This window comes from Melitaea cinxia, chromosome 29, assembly GCF_905220565.1.
Source record: "Melitaea cinxia chromosome 29, ilMelCinx1.1, whole genome shotgun sequence".
NCBI classification, from domain to species: Eukaryota; Metazoa; Arthropoda; class Insecta; order Lepidoptera; family Nymphalidae; genus Melitaea; species Melitaea cinxia.
In genome coordinates, this window is record NC_059422.1 from 461298 (window position 1) to 482664 (window position 21367).

At 47.1% G+C, this 21367-nt stretch overlaps 1 protein-coding gene across 1 annotated transcript in view; it reads left to right on the forward strand.

Moving 5' to 3' along the window:
• LOC123667937 (methionine--tRNA ligase, cytoplasmic) overlaps positions 1–20424 on the forward strand; it is a 40647-nt gene extending 20223 nt beyond the window's left edge. The window contains exons 12-24 of the mRNA XM_045601767.1: positions 1973–2137; positions 7934–8035; positions 8390–8507; positions 9306–9376; positions 10327–10424; positions 11125–11273; positions 11485–11617; positions 13181–13324; positions 16334–16469; positions 17267–17332; positions 17994–18194; positions 19338–19499; positions 20293–20424. Of these exons, the coding sequence (XP_045457723.1) occupies positions 1973–2137; positions 7934–8035; positions 8390–8507; positions 9306–9376; positions 10327–10424; positions 11125–11273; positions 11485–11617; positions 13181–13324; positions 16334–16469; positions 17267–17332; positions 17994–18194; positions 19338–19499; positions 20293–20409 (1662 nt within the window). The 3' untranslated portion in view covers positions 20410–20424. The remainder of the gene's footprint in view (positions 1–1972; positions 2138–7933; positions 8036–8389; positions 8508–9305; positions 9377–10326; positions 10425–11124; positions 11274–11484; positions 11618–13180; positions 13325–16333; positions 16470–17266; positions 17333–17993; positions 18195–19337; positions 19500–20292) is intronic.
• The last annotated feature ends 943 nt before the right edge of the window (positions 20425–21367 follow it).

Genomic DNA, 21367 nt, shown 5'->3' on the forward strand with positions numbered 1-21367 from the left:
AGAGGGGTAGGACAGTCCAAGACCACGTGAATAGTGGGGTGCTTCGATTCGGTTTTGGAACCAAGAATTGTTTTTAATATATATAAATAGTTTATTGAAATAAAAACTAAAGTTGTTGCCCAGAAAAGAGAAATTTATTTTTTATGGTAATTATAAACTCTTTTATTTTGCATATACATATTTGAAAGCTTTTAATAACTCTTCCTAAGGATCTAATATAATTTTGAGCTTAAAATTTAATATATTTAATTAAAATCTAATAAAATCTAATCTAATATATAAAATTCTCGTGTCACGGTGTTTGTAGCTAAACTCCTCCGAAACGGCTTGACCGATTCTCATGAAATTTTGTGTGCATATTGGGTAGGTCTGAGAATCGAACAACATCTATTTTTCATCCCCCTAAATGTTAAGTGTAGTCCGACGTAAATTTATTATTTTAATTTTTAGATAAATTATTTATATTTTATTTTATAAGGATTTGGTGTTGAAAAATACATAGAGCCCTAAATTTTCACCCTTCTACCACCAACCCCTATTTTTAAATAGCGTTCAAGACAACGTTTGCCGAGTCAGCTAGTCTTATATATAAAATTCTCGTGTCACAATGTTAGTTCCGATACTCCTTCGAAACGACTGGACAGATTTTTATGACATTTTGTGTGCACATCGGGTAGGTCTGAGAATTAGCCAACCCCTATTTTTAAATAGTGTTTAGCGGCAAAATAAAGTTTTGCCGAGTCAGCTAGTAATCTCTAATCTAATTTTGAGCTGACATTCAATAGGTTAATTTTTTTTTTTTTTTTAATTCATGTCATGTTTTTGTTTGTCACTTTAATATATTTTTATATTTACTTATTTTCTGTCATATATTCAATAACAATTATTAAAAATGAACTAAAATATTGAATATTTTTCGTATATAACAGTAAATAAGTAAAAATGAAATATATTTAAGTAAAAAACATAACATGAAATATGGCTGTATGGTCTTAGACCTTTGCCTTTTACAGTTATTTAGACAAAAATAATGAATTTATGCTTACATTATTTTGGAGCGAAACGATAAGTAACGCGCCATTTTTTTTAAAGCATCTATCTCTCAGTCGTTAAACATCAGTTGTATCGTTTGTTAAAAAACCGTGTGAAAACGTTAAATTAACGTGTGAAATATGAAAATAACGTGCGAAATGTGAAAGTAACATGTGAAAGCTACGGAACGGAGCATGAGTAACGTAAGTTTTATCGTTTGTTGATCTTGGAGTCGAGATCGTTTTTACGTACTCCTGTTCGAAAATGGATATCTCCATAACCATGGGGTTCCGAAGTGTGGCTGTGGTACCGGGGGTAGCGTGGGTAGTAGGGGGCAACACACATGAGTTCACGCTGTTTTTGGCGTGAACTTGTGGAGGCCTATGTCTAGTAGTGGACTGCGATGGACTGAAGTGATGATAGTGATGATAAATATAACATATATCCATCCATCTGTGACAAACATGGGGGGATTTTCAAAAATCGTTAAATTCTTGTGACGTAATTTATGGATGGCCCCTAATAGATCCACCAACCTGTAAAACAGTGTTTGGATTAAACTCCCCTGTTCCTAGGCTTTGCAAGCTGGTTAATGGCCATAGTGACCTGTTTGATATTAATGCAGACTCAACTAATAAAGTTCGATCGCTGTTAAATACCGAACTCTCAATCATCTTAAAATGTGTTTATACTTCTTTCTTTTTTGTGTTTTTTTATTTTGTTTTTATTTAGTTTTTACTTCCGACTCGTGATTAGAAGTTTTATTTCTATTAAGCATGATGTATCTACCTGTAAGTGTTTGTTACATCTAGATTAAGTTATGTATATTATGTATTTTTGTTTCTGTATGTATTGATGTAAACAAATGTTGGTGGATCAATAAATAAATAATAGAGACACACATCAATTTTATTAACACCCCCTACCTAACTACCCTTAGCTGGAGCCCGCGCTGCGTACGTGGATCGCGCGCTCGCAGGGCGGCTGGTCGGGCCCCGCGCGGGCGGTGGCGCGCTCCTGGCTGAGGGACGCGCTGCGCGCGCGCGCCGTCACGCGGGACCTCAAGTGGGGCGTGCCGGTGCCGCTGCCGAGCTGTAGGGACAAGGTGAGGTAGGCTGTAATACGTTCACAGTCGGGCCGGTCGGGCCCCGCGCGGGCGGTGGCGCGCTCCTGGCTGAGGGACGCGCTGCGCGCGCGCGCCGTCACGCGGGACCTCAAGTGGGGCGTGCCGGTGCCGCTGCCGAGCTGTAGGGACAAGGTGAGGTAGGCTGTAATACGTTCACAGTCGGGCCGGTCGGGCCCCGCGCGGGCGGTGGCGCGCTCCTGGCTGAGGGACGCGCTGCGCGCGCGCGCCGTCACGCGGGACCTCAAGTGGGGCGTGCCGGTGCCGCTGCCGAGCTGTAGGGACAAGGTGAGGTAGGCTGTAATACGTTCACAGTCGGGCCGGTCGGGCCCCGCGCGGGCGGTGGCGCGCTCCTGGCTGAGGGACGCGCTGCGCGCGCGCGCCGTCACGCGGGACCTCAAGTGGGGCGTGCCGGTGCCGCTGCCGAGCTGTAGGGACAAGGTGAGGTAGGCTGTAATACGTTCACAGTCGGGCCGGTCGGGCCCCGCGCGGGCGGTGGCGCGCTCCTGGCTGAGGGACGCGCTGCGCGCGCGCGCCGTCACGCGGGACCTCAAGTGGGGCGTGCCGGTGCCGCTGCCGAGCTGTAGGGACAAGGTGAGGTAGGCTGTAATACGTTCACAGTCGGGCCGGTCGGGCCCCGCGCGGGCGGTGGCGCGCTCCTGGCTGAGGGACGCGCTGCGCGCGCGCGCCGTCACGCGGGACCTCAAGTGGGGCGTGCCGGTGCCGCTGCCGAGCTGTAGGGACAAGGTGAGGTAGGCTGTAATACGTTCACAGTCGGGCCGGTCGGGCCCCGCGCGGGCGGTGGCGCGCTCCTGGCTGAGGGACGCGCTGCGCGCGCGCGCCGTCACGCGGGACCTCAAGTGGGGCGTGCCGGTGCCGCTGCCGAGCTGTAGGGACAAGGTGAGGTAGGCTGTAATACGTTCACAGTCGGGCCGGTCGGGCCCCGCGCGGGCGGTGGCGCGCTCCTGGCTGAGGGACGCGCTGCGCGCGCGCGCCGTCACGCGGGACCTCAAGTGGGGCGTGCCGGTGCCGCTGCCGAGCTGTAGGTACAAGGTGAGGTAGGCTGTAATACGTTCACAGTCGGGCCGGTCGGGCCCCGCGCGGGCGGTGGCGCGCTCCTGGCTGAGGGACGCGCTGCGCGCGCGCGCCGTCACGCGGGACCTCAAGTGGGGCGTGCCGGTGCCGCTGCCGAGCTGTAGGGACAAGGTGAGGTAGGCTGTAATACGTTCACAGTCGGGCCGGTCGGGCCCCGCGCGGGCGGTGGCGCGCTCCTGGCTGAGGGACGCGCTGCGCGCGCGCGCCGTCACGCGGGACCTCAAGTGGGGCGTGCCGGTGCCGCTGCCGAGCTGTAGGGACAAGGTGAGGTAGGCTGTAATACGTTCACAGTCGGGCCGGTCGGGCCCCGCGCGGGCGGTGGCGCGCTCCTGGCTGAGGGACGCGCTGCGCGCGCGCGCCGTCACGCGGGACCTCAAGTGGGGCGTGCCGGTGCCGCTGCCGAGCTGTAGGGACAAGGTGAGGTAGGCTGTAATACGTTCACAGTCGGGCCGGTCGGGCCCCGCGCGGGCGGTGGCGCGCTCCTGGCTGAGGGACGCGCTGCGCGCGCGCGCCGTCACGCGGGACCTCAAGTGGGGCGTGCCGGTGCCGCTGCCGAGCTGTAGGGACAAGGTGAGGTAGGCTGTAATACGTTCACAGTCGGGCCGGTCGGGCCCCGCGCGGGCGGTGGCGCGCTCCTGGCTGAGGGACGCGCTGCGCGCGCGCGCCGTCACGCGGGACCTCAAGTGGGGCGTGCCGGTGCCGCTGCCGAGCTGTAGGGACAAGGTGAGGTAGGCTGTAATACGTTCACAGTCGGGCCGGTCGGGCCCCGCGCGGGCGGTGGCGCGCTCCTGGCTGAGGGACGCGCTGCGCGCGCGCGCCGTCACGCGGGACCTCAAGTGGGGCGTGCCGGTGCCGCTGCCGAGCTGTAGGGACAAGGTGAGGTAGGCTGTAATACGTTCACAGTCGGGCCGGTCGGGCCCCGCGCGGGCGGTGGCGCGCTCCTGGCTGAGGGACGCGCTGCGCGCGCGCGCCGTCACGCGGGACCTCAAGTGGGGCGTGCCGGTGCCGCTGCCGAGCTGTAGGGACAAGGTGAGGTAGGCTGTAATACGTTCACAGTCGGGCCGGTCGGGCCCCGCGCGGGCGGTGGCGCGCTCCTGGCTGAGGGACGCGCTGCGCGCGCGCGCCGTCACGCGGGACCTCAAGGGGGGCGTGCCGGTGCCGCTGCCGAGCTGTAGGGACAAGGTGAGGTAGGCTGTAATACGTTCACAGTCGGGCCGGTCGGGCCCCGCGCGGGCGGTGGCGCGCTCTTGGCTGAGGGACGCGCTGCGCGCGCGCGCCGTCACGCGGGACCTCAAGTGGGGCGTGCCGGTGCCGCTGCCGAGCTGTAGGGACAAGGTGAGGTAGGCTGTAATACGTTCACAGTCGGGCCGGTCGGGCCCCGCGCGGGCGGTGGCGCGCTCCTGGCTGAGGGACGCGCTGCGCGCGCGCGCCGTCACGCGGGACCTCAAGTGGGGCGTGCCGGTGCCGCTGCCGAGCTGTAGGGACAAGGTGAGGTAGGCTGTAATACGTTCACAGTCGGGCCGGTCGGGCCCCGCGCGGGCGGTGGCGCGCTCCTGGCTGAGGGACGCGCTGCGCGCGCGCGCCGTCACGCGGGACCTCAAGTGGGGCGTGCCGGTGCCGCTGCCGAGCTGTAGGGACAAGGTGAGGTAGGCTGTAATACGTTCACAGTCGGGCCGGTCGGGCCCCGCGCGGGCGGTGGCGCGCTCCTGGCTGAGGGACGCGCTGCGCGCGCGCGCCGTCACGCGGGACCTCAAGTGGGGCGTGCCGGTGCCGCTGCCGAGCTGTAGGGACAAGGTGAGGTAGGCTGTAATACGTTCACAGTCGGGCCGGTCGGGCCCCGCGCGGGCGGTGGCGCGCTCCTGGCTGAGGGACGCGCTGCGCGCGCGCGCCGTCACGCGGGACCTCAAGTGGGGCGTGCCGGTGCCGCTGCCGAGCTGTAGGGACAAGGTGAGGTAGGCTGTAATACGTTCACAGTCGGGCCGGTCGGGCCCCGCGCGGGCGGTGGCGCGCTCCTGGCTGAGGGACGCGCTGCGCGCGCGCGCCGTCACGCGGGACCTCAAGTGGGGCGTGCCGGTGCCGCTGCCGAGCTGTAGGGACAAGGTGAGGTAGGCTGTAATACGTTCACAGTCGGGCCGGTCGGGCCCCGCGCGGGCGGTGGCGCGCTCCTGGCTGAGGGACGCGCTGCGCGCGCGCGCCGTCACGCGGGACCTCAAGTGGGGCGTGCCGGTGCCGCTGCCGAGCTGTAGGGACAAGGTGAGGTAGGCTGTAATACGTTCACAGTCGGGCCGGTCGGGCCCCGCGCGGGCGGTGGCGCGCTCCTGGCTGAGGGACGCGCTGCGCGCGCGCGCCGTCACGCGGGACCTCAAGTGGGGCGTGCCGGTGCCGCTGCCGAGCTGTAGGGACAAGGTGAGGTAGGCTGTAATACGTTCACAGTCGGGCCGGTCGGGCCCCGCGCGGGCGGTGGCGCGCTCCTGGCTGAGGGACGCGCTGCGCGCGCGCGCCGTCACGCGGGACCTCAAGTGGGGCGTGCCGGTGCCGCTGCCGAGCTGTAGGGACAAGGTGAGGTAGGCTGTAATACGTTCACAGTCGGGCCGGTCGGGCCCCGCGCGGGCGGTGGCGCGCTCCTGGCTGAGGGACGCGCTGCGCGCGCGCGCCGTCACGCGGGACCTCAAGTGGGGCGTGCCGGTGCCGCTGCCGAGCTGTAGGGACAAGGTGAGGTAGGCTGTAATACGTTCACAGTCGGGCCGGTCGGGCCCCGCGCGGGCGGTGGCGCGCTCCTGGCTGAGGGACGCGCTGCGCGCGCGCGCCGTCACGCGGGACCTCAAGTGGGGCGTGCCGGTGCCGCTGCCGAGCTGTAGGGACAAGGTGAGGTAGGCTGTAATACGTTCACAGTCGGGCCGGTCGGGCCCCGCGCGGGCGGTGGCGCGCTCCTGGCTGAGGGACGCGCTGCGCGCGCGCGCCGTCACGCGGGACCTCAAGTGGGGCGTGCCGGTGCCGCTGCCGAGCTGTAGGGACAAGGTGAGGTAGGCTGTAATACGTTCACAGTCGGGCCGGTCGGGCCCCGCGCGGGCGGTGGCGCGCTCCTGGCTGAGGGACGCGCTGCGCGCGCGCGCCGTCACGCGGGACCTCAAGTGGGGCGTGCCGGTGCCGCTGCCGAGCTGTAGGGACAAGGTGAGGTAGGCTGTAATACGTTCACAGTCGGGCCGGTCGGGCCCCGCGCGGGCGGTGGCGCGCTCCTGGCTGAGGGACGCGCTGCGCGCGCGCGCCGTCACGCGGGACCTCAAGTGGGGCGTGCCGGTGCCGCTGCCGAGCTGTAGGGACAAGGTGAGGTAGGCTGTAATACGTTCACAGTCGGGCCGGTCGGGCCCCGCGCGGGCGGTGGCGCGCTCCTGGCTGAGGGACGCGCTGCGCGCGCGCGCCGTCACGCGGGACCTCAAGTGGGGCGTGCCGGTGCCGCTGCCGAGCTGTAGGGACAAGGTGAGGTAGGCTGTAATACGTTCACAGTCGGGCCGGTCGGGCCCCGCGCGGGCGGTGGCGCGCTCCTGGCTGAGGGACGCGCTGCGCGCGCGCGCCGTCACGCGGGACCTCAAGTGGGGCGTGCCGGTGCCGCTGCCGAGCTGTAGGGACAAGGTGAGGTAGGCTGTAATACGTTCACAGTCGGGCCGGTCGGGCCCCGCGCGGGCGGTGGCGCGCTCCTGGCTGAGGGACGCGCTGCGCGCGCGCGCCGTCACGCGGGACCTCAAGTGGGGCGTGCCGGTGCCGCTGCCGAGCTGTAGGGACAAGGTGAGGTAGGCTGTAATACGTTCACAGTCGGGCCGGTCGGGCCCCGCGCGGGCGGTGGCGCGCTCCTGGCTGAGGGACGCGCTGCGCGCGCGCGCCGTCACGCGGGACCTCAAGTGGGGCGTGCCGGTGCCGCTGCCGAGCTGTAGGGACAAGGTGAGGTAGGCTGTAATACGTTCACAGTCGGGCCGGTCGGGCCCCGCGCGGGCGGTGGCGCGCTCCTGGCTGAGGGACGCGCTGCGCGCGCGCGCCGTCACGCGGGACCTCAAGTGGGGCGTGCCGGTGCCGCTGCCGAGCTGTAGGGACAAGGTGAGGTAGGCTGTAATACGTTCACAGTCGGGCCGGTCGGGCCCCGCGCGGGCGGTGGCGCGCTCCTGGCTGAGGGACGCGCTGCGCGCGCGCGCCGTCACGCGGGACCTCAAGTGGGGCGTGCCGGTGCCGCTGCCGAGCTGTAGGGACAAGGTGAGGTAGGCTGTAATACGTTCACAGTCGGGCCGGTCGGGCCCCGCGCGGGCGGTGGCGCGCTCCTGGCTGAGGGACGCGCTGCGCGCGCGCGCCGTCACGCGGGACCTCAAGTGGGGCGTGCCGGTGCCGCTGCCGAGCTGTAGGGACAAGGTGAGGTAGGCTGTAATTCGTCACCTCGAGTCTCGAGGGAATGGTGTTCACCTGCTAATACAAGGTGAGGGGTAGGCTGTAATACATCTCGTTGTTTTTTGAGGGAGCGATGTTCATCTGAAAGTACAAGGTGAGGAGTAGACTGTAATACGTCACGTGGAATTTTGAGATCAAAGTTCACCTGCAAGGAAGGGATAGGCTAAAATACGTCACAAGTCTGTACCCACATTAAAAATCAAGTATAGCAAATCTTCTAGAAAAATAATCTTCAAATCGTTGTGTCTTCAGGTGTTCTACGTATGGTTCGATGCGCCCATCGGCTACCTCAGCATCACACAGAGCGCCACCAAGGACTACGAGAAGTGGTGGAAAAAGGACGAAGATTATGATGTGAGTTTACTCTAAAACATAATTCTAAATACCTGAACTTTTATATTATCACTCTTAACTCCTGAACCTCTAAACTATCACTTTATCTCCTGAACATCTAAACCACCACTCAAATTCCTGAATCTCAGATCCATCAATAACTCCAAAACCTCTAAACTATCACTCTAACTCCTGAACCTCTGGACAGTCTCTAATAACTTCCAAGTTTCTTGCCGATACTTCTCTTCAGGATCTACATTTCGAATGTGTAGTCACGTTGACTATAAGAAACTGGGTGGGGGGGGGGGGGACCCTCAACAACATTTTTCGTGACCTTCGTGTAAAAGTTTAATACACCAAACTGATGTCTCCCAGGTCCGACTGTACCAGTTCATGGCGAAGGACAACGTGCCCTTCCACGTGATCATGTTCCCCGCTACTGTCATAGGAGTCAATGAGGGACATCTGCTGGTCGACCACGTTTATGCTACCGGTGAGGACATACACACATACATACCTACTGCTATATTTTCATTCAATTTTTTTGTGAGGTTTAGGATAACATACTTGTATTAAATCACAAAACGCTGAGAGATTCAGATGGAACCTCAAGCGCCATCTTGAAAAAACGATGATTATATACGTAAGATATACGTTATTTTAAAAATTAAATAAAAAGTAAAAAGATGCCCTGACAACATGCAAAGGCTGTCTTATTGCTTTTAACGTTTAAACGATCTCTTCCAAATAACCAGTAATTATTAATAATGTAAAAAAAAAATATATGTTTTGCTTAGAGAAGGAAATTTAAAATTTTTTCTATCTAAAATTGTTGTTGGTCCTTCGAGTCGAATACTTCTCAGCTTTAAAACGAATAACGTTGTGTTTGTTCTCAAATATATAAAAAAACCGACATCAAATACTCATTATTCGGGTTAACTCAAAAAATACTTGTCAGATATCGAATTATTATAACTCAAAAACTATATGACAGATCTCGATCAAAATAAAATAAGACCACACGACAAGCAGCATCTTATAAATAACAAAAGGATCATCTAAATCGGTACACTCGGTACAAAGCTATGAAGTCACACACATATACACTCACAAACTTTTTATCGAAAGTTAAATTAAATCATTCAATGGGCTCGGTTAACACTGCGATTAGCTCACCTCATGGCTCTGCTACGCCATACTTCTTCGTTAACTCTCTGTCCTAGGCTGTATAACATCAAGCTGTACACGTACTAACGGAAAATTATTAACGTGAGCTCAATGTTGATTTCAGAGTATTTAAATTACGAGGAAGGCAAGTTCTCCAAGTCTCGAGGCGTTGGCGTCTTCGGAACAGACGCTCAGGTCTGAAACTTTACTTAACCGCTCTTGTATATGTTTGTACTTATTAAAAATCTAATATATATATTTCCAAAATATCAAGTAATGTCTCAAACTGTGTAGGCAACTTTTACCTGATAATATGTATACGGGTACAGCAGGAAATTTTAATGCTGCTTTCAAGCAGTGTTGTGTTCCTGGTGGTGAGTAAGGTGACCAGAGCTCCTGGGGGGGGGGGGAGGGTGTTGGGAATAGGGTTAGCAACATGCTTACGCCGCTTCTGGTGTTGCAAGCGTCTATAAGCTACAGTAATCGCTTACTATCAGGCTTGTTTGCCGACCTAGTTTTATATATATATATATATAAAGCAGTGACATTGCTTCATGTAAAAGACGATTGATACAGATTCATATCGTACATATATTTTTTCTCAAGTTAGTCATATGCGTGCGGCTCCTAACTGTTCCAACAAATGGGGGGTTCTGTAGGTGTTATATGTTATAGATCACGTTCCATGTGAAAAAAATTCATAGACGTTTTTGAATTTTACTTTGCCTTAATATACGGTAGACCTAAAAACTATATTAACCCTAACTGCCGTATACAGCTAAATAACCGCATATGAAAATTAATTCTTCTCGTAGAGTGTTCTTCATTGTAAATTATATCCGTGCTCACGCGCTCACGAATGGTTTCATGCGGAACCAGTCTATCAAAGTAGCTCATATTTAAATAAAGTCAAAAAAAAAATATATATAAATAAAGTAAAAAAGTTCTCGGGAACTTTTTTCGCGTGGTATGTGATTTGTTACACCTACGACTCCCATTTGAAGGAATGAAATTAGGAGTCGAACGCCTTATACTTTTGTTGAGAAAACGATCATTAAAAATAAATATCGTAGTAAATAAAGTCGCCAAAGTCTTTTAAAAATATCTTGTCCATCAAATTTGTAACTAATGTGTACATGTTTCAGGAAACCGGTATCCCAGCGGACGTGTGGCGCTTCTACCTGGCCAGCATCAGGCCTGAGACCTCCGACTCCAGTTTCAGTTGGACCGAACTCGGAACCAGGTGAGGAACTGTACTGTAAGGGGGGAGGGGGGGGACTGTAGTAAATTCTTACACAAAATTTTGGAGCAGTCCGTCTGGTGAAGATACCTCAACGCTACTGATAATCGCAGGCGAATAACACTTCTCTCAAGAAGTTTTGTATCAGGGTTAGTAAGGAGGATGGAATTCTTTGGCAGACCTTTCTGTCACCCTATACAAAAAAAAAAACCTAGAGATAGAGAAAATAGAATAAGTAAGAGAAATATGAGAGACCTTATGTCTGTATATTTACTGTAATGAACTCTAAATAGACTGGACTTGATACAGTTAGAATTATATCGTATTTTAACCGACTTCAAAAAAGGAGGAGGTTACTCAATTCAACCGTATATTTTATTTTTTGTGTATGTTCGGGGATAACTTTGTCGTTTATGAACCGATTTTGATAATTCTTTTTTTGTTGGAAAGTAAATATCCGCAGTGTGGTACCATTATAAGGAAACCAGGATCTGATCATGAAATCCCAGAGAAATCGAGGGAAACCCTTAAAAATCGTAGTGACGACTAGTGCGTTTGTTAATTTTTTTCGTCACCTTTTACGTTGTATTACATGTCCATGTAATTGAAGGCGGTTTTTTTTTTTCGTTTGTGAGCAAACACAATTATTTTGTATATTCTGAAAGTTAGCTATAACTGCAATATATGTCTATCCCGTCTCCAGGAACAACTCCGAGCTGCTGAACAATCTGGGCAACTTTTGTCACCGATCCCTAAGCTTCTGTGCTAACACCTTCAAAGGAATAGTTCCGGAGGCCAAATTAACCAGTGCAGATTATGAGCTCATCGCTCTGGTCAACAGAGAAGTTGTTGGTACGTACCCACTTTGATAGCTTGGTGGCCCACAGCTGGGCAGAATACCAGCTCACTCCCCCAAGTCAAGCGTGCGTAAAGAAGTTGTACTTCAAAAATACACTGTTCCTAATGAATAATAATAAATACCTATATCATTCGTAATGAAACTTTAATTGTGTATAGTTCAAGTTCATGATATGTTTGTTAATAATGAATGTATATATTACAGCCTACGTGCAACAAATGGAGAAGGGTCGCCTCCGGGAGGGTCTGAGGCACGTCTTGAGTGTGTCCAAACTGGGGAACCAGCTGATGCAGAGCCGGCAACCCTGGGTCCTGCTGAAGGGGAGTGATGAAGACAAGTAAGATGAACTTTGAGGGTAGTTGATAAGTTTCGAGGTGTCTTGGGTGTTGCCAATGGAATGATAACGACAGCAGTAGTTATAATTGTTGCAAAAGTTAAATAATTAAAACCTTGTAAACTTTTTATATTTCTATATTGATGCACTCCATTTTAACCATTACATTTTTATGACACAGAGAGAATAGACAGAAGGAGGACAATCGAACAAAGACAATTGACAAACCTTGTTTCACTAAAATAGTTACTAGATGGCGCCACAAGTATTCTTATTTAAAAGATTATAATATTTGCATAATACAACAATAATAGCAATGGTTGTTAACGTTAGCGGGTTCAATCACCGTTTACAACAAATGTTGGTATCGGTCACGGATAGAATTTGGGCGTTTATGTCTGTTTTGTGTGTTTTCGAGCTACGGAAAGAGGGTTGTGGTCCAAGGGGCCGTTTTAAAGTAAAATGTTTATTTGAAAAAAATGAAAATGAAAAAAATATTTATTTCAGTACCATCGAGTTATTTTACACATTGTGATTGACTCCCTCAATTAGGCGCAGAAAGCACCTGAGCCAGATGGAGTCGCTCTTCCATTATAAACTAAATACAAGGAAAAACAGTACTTAGCGCTAATTCATACAATACATATATATACAATAAAGAAATAAAGAAGTAGTTAAATATTCATACATAAATATACATGTGTGTGTGTGTACGCGTGTGTGTGCGTGTATTTATTTATTATTGAAGACAATATCCATCTCGTTATAATGTTTTGATATCAGAGAAGAGTCCATCTAGTATTTAAACATAAACATTTTAGACTCAACGATTGACAATTACTCTCCTGTGTGGTATTTAGAAATATATTATACAAGTACAAACGTCCAAACCACAGCCAACATCTGTATGGCCAATACAAATGTTTGCCATATGCGGGGCTTGAACCTGCGACCTCACGCAACGGTCGGTACCAATTTTATAGTTGGTACATGACTCGTCAGTGACAATTTTATAAATCGCATTCAACCTAACATCCCACTGCTGGGCATAGTCTTTCTTCAGGTAGGAGAAAGATTGAGCTTAACATTATTCTTAGTTAACATTCTTATTGATCGATAGAATTGTTTCGTTTATTATATTTTTAGTTTAATCTGTAAATTAAATAGTTTCACACTCTAATCTCATTGACTCATGTAAGTTTGGTGGGTTTTAAGGCGCATTTACGTTCTGGTGATGATTTTCTAAATGTGTGCTTTTTTTTATAAAAATTATTATATACTGTTTGTTTTCGTTAAAAAATGAAATAAATAAATAAATTAATTAATCCAACATGCTGCTCCACTGCGGGTTGGCGGATATATTCCCTTCTATGGGTTACGATCGTTATCAGGTATTTATGATAACAACCGGGACCGACAGCTACGGTGGAGAGACCCATGAGGACAGACATTTATACCGAGAAGAAATATTTGGAACCCGCAAGCCGTCGATGTTTTAGGCGACTACTCGTCCCCACTACACCAGAGTAGTTGTACTTCACAACTAACCCTCGTGTCCATCGGCAGAGATCGAGGAGCTACAGCCGTGGGTCTGTGCTGCCAACTGGTGGCGCTGCTGGCGACGCTACTAGCGCCCTTCGTGCCTCGGGCGGCCGCCAGGTTACGGGACCAGTTGAGGGTGTCTGCTGCGCAGCTGAAGGTTAACCCCAAGTGAGTACTGCTGTGCTGTGTGGCTACGGCATCAAAGAATCTAGCCACCCCCTCTCTTCCCGTGGCTGTCGTAAGAGGCGACTAAGGGATAACACAGTTCCACTACCACCTTGGAACTTAAGAAGCCGACCGATGGCGGGATAACCATCCAACTGCTGGCTTTGAAATACACAGGCCGAAGACGGGCAGCAGCGTCTTTGGTGCGACAAAGCCAGTACTGCGGTCACCAACCCGCCCGCCCAGCGTGGTGACTATGGGCAACACACATGAGTTCACGCTATTTTTGGCGTCAGCTTGTGGAGGCCTGTGTCCAGCAGTGGACTGTATAGGCTGTAATGATGAAGTACTGCTGGACATAGGTCTCCCCAAGTTCGCGCCACACATCCCGGTCTTCCGCAATCCTCATCCAGCCTACATCGGCAATCTTACGTAGATCCCCGGTCCAACGGGCTGGTGGACGTCCCACACTGCGTTTGCCCAGACGTGGTCTCCACTCCAAAACCCGTCTACTCCAACGGCCATCGGTCCCGACACAGATGGCCAGCCCACTGCCACTTCATCATCTTCCTGCCCTTATCCCACTTATGTAGGGTCGGCACAACATGTTTTCCTCTTCGATTCCTCTCTATTATTCGTCACTTCAGTGCTTACTCCTTTCTTTCTCATATCCTCACTCACACAATCCCTCCATCGCTTTTTCGGTCTCCCGATCGCTCTTCGTCCTTCGACATTCATCCCTAACATTCTTTTACCGACATAGCGGTCACTGCCACTTCAACTTGCTAATTCTATATATTAAGACGTCAAACAAAAACTTGTGCCCCTTTTGACGGAAATTGCGCGGACCAAGGAGTGTAAATTTTCGCACAATTATAGTTTATATAGAGACGTGCAGAATACTAATACTTTTCTAAAATTATACATAAATAAATATATATTAAATCAATAAAAAAAAAAAACATTACACACAATACCATATATTTGACACACACACACACGCATCTATACTCTTTTGTTTATTATTATAGAAGTACAGTCTTTGACAACAGAATCTTAATAATGTTCAAATTTATAATTTAAACTAATTATGGTTAAAATTCGACCACCGAACGACCACTAGTGTGTATAAATATGTATATCAGCTGGCCATAACCTAAAACAGAGATTAAAAGCCGGTTTCCATAATCTATCATGATTGCCTATTCATGTTTGTATGTATGTAAATTTTTATAATTTATTTTTGTGCTACCCACACTTTAGGGAATTCTAAACATTTTTTAATATCATATAAAAAATCTACCGTTCCAGTGGAAATCGAACCTGCATCCTCCGACTGACCGTGTCGGTGCTCTAGCACCCGTAATGAACGGTCGATTTTAGATATGATATTAACAAATGTTCACAATTTTATATTCTACTAGCTGACCCCGCAAACTTTGTTTTGCCATATATGTTATAAACTCCCTTAATTCCCCTCCCCCCATAATTTAGGGGTATGAAAAATAGATGTTGTTCGATTCTCAGACCTACCCGATATTCACACAAAATTTCATGAGAATCGGTCAAGCCGTTTCGGAGGAGTTTAACTACAAACACCGCGACACGAGATATTTATATATTAGATGTAGTTAATTCTAATTTATATAACAATTATTTGTACACTTCCTAGCCGCTTTTCTATGCCCTGCCCTAATACCCAAAGGTTGTCTGGAGGAAATCACTCTTTTAGCGATAAGACCGCCTTTGTACATCTTCCTCTAATTATACTACTATTGTTTGTGCATTTTAGTTGTGTACAATAAAGAATATTATTATTGATGTGCCTCCGAAAAACATACAACATTGTATATGAAGAAGCAGTGTATACTTTGCTATTTACGTACAGTCTGTTGAATATGTTATCTATGGTTCGACTACCTTATGATAAATGACGGTAGTAGAATATCCAGCTAGGACTCGTTTAGCCGTCACTTTGAGCGTAATAATCTTCACCAGAAAGGACTTCCTGCAATGCTGTATGTGAAAACATAATATCGGTTTTATTGTTATGTAAAACCGTTACATTATCTCTGGTTTTGCCTACTAGCGATAGATTTTTGACACAATTTGTATTGAGTTCACATCAAAATAAATTCTATTTTTGACAGACTTCAAAAAAGGAGGAGGTTACTCAATTCGATCGTATATGTTTTTTTTATGTATGTTCGGGGATAACTCCGTCGTTTATGGACCGATTTCGATAATTCTTTTTTTGTTTGAAAGGAGATATCACTAGTTTGGTACCGTGATAAGGAAACCGGGATCTGATGATGGGGTCCCAGAGATATCGAGGGAAACTCGAAAATCCGCATAACTTTTTACTGGGTGTACCAATTTTGATGATTTTTAATTTAATCGAAAGCCGATGTTTATCACGTGGTCATATTTAAATTCCATCAAGATCTGATTACAACTTTTGGAGTAATCTTTGATAATGCGTATTTACTTGATTATTTTTACGTCTACCTACGTTGTATTACTTGTCGATATAATTGAAGTCGGTTTTTCTTCGTTTGCCTGCAAACACAATTATAAGGTAGCAAATACAGAGATAGACAGAGTATTGAAACTGACCGTAAGACTATGACAGTATAAAATAAGGGAGTTTCTTTTATTCGTCATTTTAGAATCACCAGGTCTCACAGACTTCCAAGTCACCACTGATGGGTTAAGAGCCCAAATGGGCGGAAAGTACTCTTGGCCATAAATTGTCTACATTAGGTACTGACCACTTGTGGTTTTGTGTGTGTCTGTGTTTTGTGTGCCCTTAAACATACTTTGGTCATTAACTTATAACAGGGTGTGTATATTGAGGTCGAGCACAACGACAGATACCTTGAACACAATCTATAGCAACCCGAGTAAGTCAGAAGTAAAGTTGAGACTTCACAGAAGATCCACAGCTCGGGGAGGTCTTAGGGACGGTAATTTTTTTTTAATTTGTCATGTAATGTTATCAACTATCTCCAGAAACCCATCGCTCATCCAGTACCTGGCGCCCGGACACGTGATCGGCAAACCGGAACCACTGTTCTCCAAACTCGAACCGGAAGTCTTGGAACAGTTGAAAGCGAAATACGCGGGAACACAGAGCGACAGGGCTAAGGTAATTTGTACTAAAAAAGTGTAAAGACTTAAGCGAGAGTTAACTTCAGGGTGTCGGTTTTATGTGACGGTGTGCGCGCGCATCGAAAAAATTTACTCTCATCATTTATCTCTAACGCGCCAAAAGAAGTATAAAAGCTTCAAAAAAGCTTCATTTCAGTTGAAAATTATTTTTAAAACACGATTTCATAGTAAAATGAATCGCTAAGTGTTTTGATGCAGATGAGCGCAAAACTCGAGAACCGGTAGCGCTAGATTAATTTAGCAAAATATTTTAAAATTGTCTCAATACCTCGTAGAACGTAATTAAGAAATGAAAAAAAAAGTTAAGCTAGCTCAGTAAGTTAGGGAATTTCAGGAAACGTAATGAATGATGATTACTTTATTGCAACACGTTTAATAGTTCTCAAGACAGGACAACGTATGTCGGCGTCTATATATAAATCATACGATTTTGGAAAAATCGTAAATCTGGCTCGAAGGACCAATTTTTTTTTTTTCGATAAATCCTAAAGTATCACTGTACAGGTTACCGCACATTCAGCAATCTGATTGTCTTACAAACTAATAACCTCCTTTCATTTAGGTTATTTCTTACGAAATTGTTGTTTGTCTGGTGCGGATGACGTCTTTACTTTTCTGCCTATATACACTCAAAATAATCTTAATAAACTTAGTGTTAGATCGATTTTCATTGGGTTTGGTTTCCCTCATACCTTCCCTCACATGTCATCTCTCACTCAACCATAGACTGTACCATACAATCACAGTTTTATAGTAATTTATGTTTGTCGGCAGAACGACGAAAAGAAAGCAACAGGGAGTGCTAGTGTAGCAGAATTAGAAGTGGCGATAGCAGCGCAGGTGAGATATCTTGTATTACCCGATTCATCTCTGCACAATCTACATTCAAAATCGGCGATAGCTTCACTTTTAAATATAATTACAATTTCAATTGGTCAGATGATGATTTGATGGTGCTCTTGAAGCCTATTTAAAGATATTTTGATTTTATTTTTTTTTGCTAACCAAAAAGAAATCGAAAAGTTGAATAATAATTTTGTTCAAAATAACTGTTAAAAACGCTTTGAATGAATACACGATATAACATTATATATTGTTATTTAATCTTTATATTGTATCTCTATAATTTAACATGCTTATTATGTACTCGTATGTTTGTTTGTTTTCTAAACACGTAAATAAAATAAATAATTGTATTTGCTCGCAAACAAAAAAAACCGACTTCAATTACATCGACAAGTAATACAACGTAAGTAGACAAAAAAAATTAACAAACGCACTAGTCGTCACTACGATTTTCGAGGGTTTCTCTTTTTCGATTTCTTTGAGATTCCATCATCAGATCCTGATTTCTTTATCACGGTACCACTCTTGGGATATCTCTTTTCCAACAATATATATATATATATATATATATATATATATATATATAGATATGGTCGAATTGAGTAACCTCCTCATTTTTTTAAGTCGGTTAAAAATACATATATTTATTTGTCAGGGCGACAAAGTCCGCCAGTTAAAATCCACAACAAAAGACAAGGCAGTGTGGCAGCCGGAAGTGGACAAGCTTTTAGCGCTGAAGAAACAACTCGCCGCTGCACAGACACAGAACACACCAAATACGGACACACAGAAAGCACAGAGTAGCGGGGTCACTGGAAGGGATGTCGTCAGCTTGGAAAAAGCTGTAGCCGAACAGGTGATTGAATTTGTTTATTAACTTCGAAATGATTGTTTGCTTGCAAATGAAAAAAAAACGACTTCAATTACATCGGTAACATGGTAGACGAAAAAAATGTCAAGTAAATACGCATAATTAGAGATAATTCAAAAGCTACTTCTCATACCTGTTCAAATGAAACGCGATCACATGACAATCACTGTCATTGGCCTTATTCCGTCCATTGCAGACAATTTAGACAGTGTTAGACAGACACTGTGTCGCCTAGGTCACTCTTCGCTATGCCACGAATGCCTGACAGAGACCCCATTCCGGGTTTCAAATGAAGTTTTCCTTCTCCAGGACCCTGATGATTTTGAGTCAGGTTTATCCCTCGGTCGCCTTTTACGACCCCCACGGGAAGAAAGGGGGTGGTGCTATTCTACTCGGCCGACAGCACACGGCAAGACAAGCACTAGCTTCCGATTCAAAAGAGAATTGACAAATCTTTACTATAGTGCGTTTAAAGAGCCGAGATACCAAATGTAAACAAACCAAATGCGAGGTCATTCAACTATGCAGGGCTTTGTAACCTTTTTTTTACTTACATAAATTTTTTAAATGTAAAATATATTTATATATTTTTGATAATTAGCGAATTAAATATAATTAATTAAATATAATTATGTATTTAAGATTTGATACTTGTTAAATAATAATTATCGAAATATAAAAATCACCCGAGCGCTTCAGGACACGGAATGAAATAAAAATAAATAATACAAAATCAAAGGGCCGTCCGCGGTCCGATTGTTTTCAAGGCCAGTTAAAATATCGTTCGACCTCGCAGAGAGACGTGCAGCAGATAGCAAACAAACAAGATAGCAAGAGATAGACTAGATTTTGTTTGTTCCGTCGTCGCTACGAAAAAATGATGGGCTTTGTTTACATTTGGTATCACTTCTCGTTGAACAGACTATACTAGTAATTGACTATTTTTTCGACTACCTTCGTTGACGGTGTTCTCATTTTATTACTTGTGTAAATAAAAGTCGGTTCCTTTTTTTTTACTACAAACAAAATTATTTTAATTATTTTAGTTTCTTACGTTTAGTTTCTTACGTACCTATATAAACTTATTGCACAATGAACTATATTAAAATAAAATATTAAACAAAACAGGGCGAAAAGGTCCGGAAGTTAAAAGCGTCAACCAAAGACAAGTCGGTGTGGCAACCGGAAGTTAACATCCTCCTGTCTCTCAAGAAGCAGCTGGAGGCGGCGAAGGTCCAGGGCTCCGGTGACGACAGTGTTGCTAGCTTAGAAAAAGCTATCGCGGAACAGGTGACCACAGTGACTCTTTTAGCCAAAGACAGATGGACATAATGTTAGAACTGCGGAATTTTTCTTTCGATAATTTTTCTGGTGTTTTGGTTGGTGACAAACCATTCTGGTAAAGGTTTTTAAGCTTTCACGGTCACTATTAAGACTGGAAAATATCACAAGGAAGGACGAGGGGGGGGGGTTAATGATATATCACGTCAAGTTTTTATTCTTGAACGTCCTAACCCTTCAACCTTAATGTTTGTTTAGACATTTCTAAGAAGATACTTTGTTTTTCTAAAACTTATTAAATTATATTTATAGATAATATGATTTTAGGGTATGGGGGGTAGGATAAATTTCACCACATATTACGGGGGAGGGGAAGGGCAAAAAATTTCCTATACAACATCATGTGACTAATGGATAACCCCTTTTTGCTGATTATGGCTTGTATTGCGTGAAACTTAAACGCCGCTTGGCAGTGGGTTTGATTCCCGCTTGAAAGAAATATTTGTATGTGTACAAATATTTTTTTTGGTCCCGGTGTTTGTAAAGGTTTCCACAAATATTTTTAGATCCCGGCTGTATAAAATTGAATGCGGTTTCTCCAGTTTTGACACAAGTGGTTTAACTTAAGCTCTGTGAAATGGAGTTTTTACTCTATAAACAGATGAGTAAGGTAGAGAGCTCCTGGGGGGGGGGGTGGGGGTAGGGTTGGCAACGCGCTTGCGATTCTGGAGTTGCAGACGTTTGTAAGCTATGGTAACCGCTTACCATCAAGACTAAATATAACATGTTTGAACATGTCCAGGGCGACAAGGTGAGGAAACTGAAGGCGTCGACGAAGGACAAGGCAGTGTGGCAACCCGAAGTCAATGTGTTATTGGACCTCAAGAAGAAACTGGCGGCCCTGCAGACAAATAAATAAATATTTATTAACAAATGATATGTTTTATTGAAACTGAGAATAACGAGACCAGTAAACATCTCTTATAGTACCTACCTTATCATCCCACTGCTGGGCATTTAGCTATGAACTTATGATTTTTTTTTTAAATTTATTCATATTACAAGTATATAAAACTTTCTTCCAGAGCCTTAGTTTTACAAAAAAAATAATAGTAAATAATTAATTATATTAAAAAACAATCATTGGGCAAAATCGAGTTTGCTTTAGACCACACGACTGAAGTAAAAACTTAGATATACAAACGTGGCTGTAAGAGGAAGAGAGAAAGGAAATCTGTAATCACCTCTCTCTCTTGCTCCATTGGCTTAGCCCAATCACACTTTTCGTAACGCTCTCGTCACGCATTCACCAGCTTACTCCCCAAGTCAAGCGTGCGTAAAGAAGTTTAAAGTAAAAAAACCAGCCATGTGCGAGTCAGATTCGCGCACCGAGGGTTCCGTACAAACAAAATTATTAAAAATATTGATTAATGATGTAAATAATTGAATTTTGATTGAAATGATGATTATATGATATAACTAAAAATTTACGCTTTTCGAATTTTTTTCCTTTATCTGTGCTACAACCTATAAGACGTTGCTTCGTACCAAATATTAAGATTCTGAGTTCACGGGAAGTACCCTGTAGGTTTTGATTCCCTTGCGAGTGTCAAAAACATGCAGCATAAACGGCTGTATCTTCTGAATGCGGGAATATATCCGCCTACCCGCATTGGAGCAGCGTGGTGGATTAAACTCTGATCCTTCTCCTACATGGGGGAAGAGGCCAATGCCCAGCAGTGGGATATTACAGACTGAAGCGGATGTTCTACGGACAATATAAATAAAAACCGGCCAAGTGCGAGTCGGCCTCGCACGCCGAGGGTTCCGTACAAACAAAATTATTAAAAAATTTTTTTTTATGACGTAAATAATAT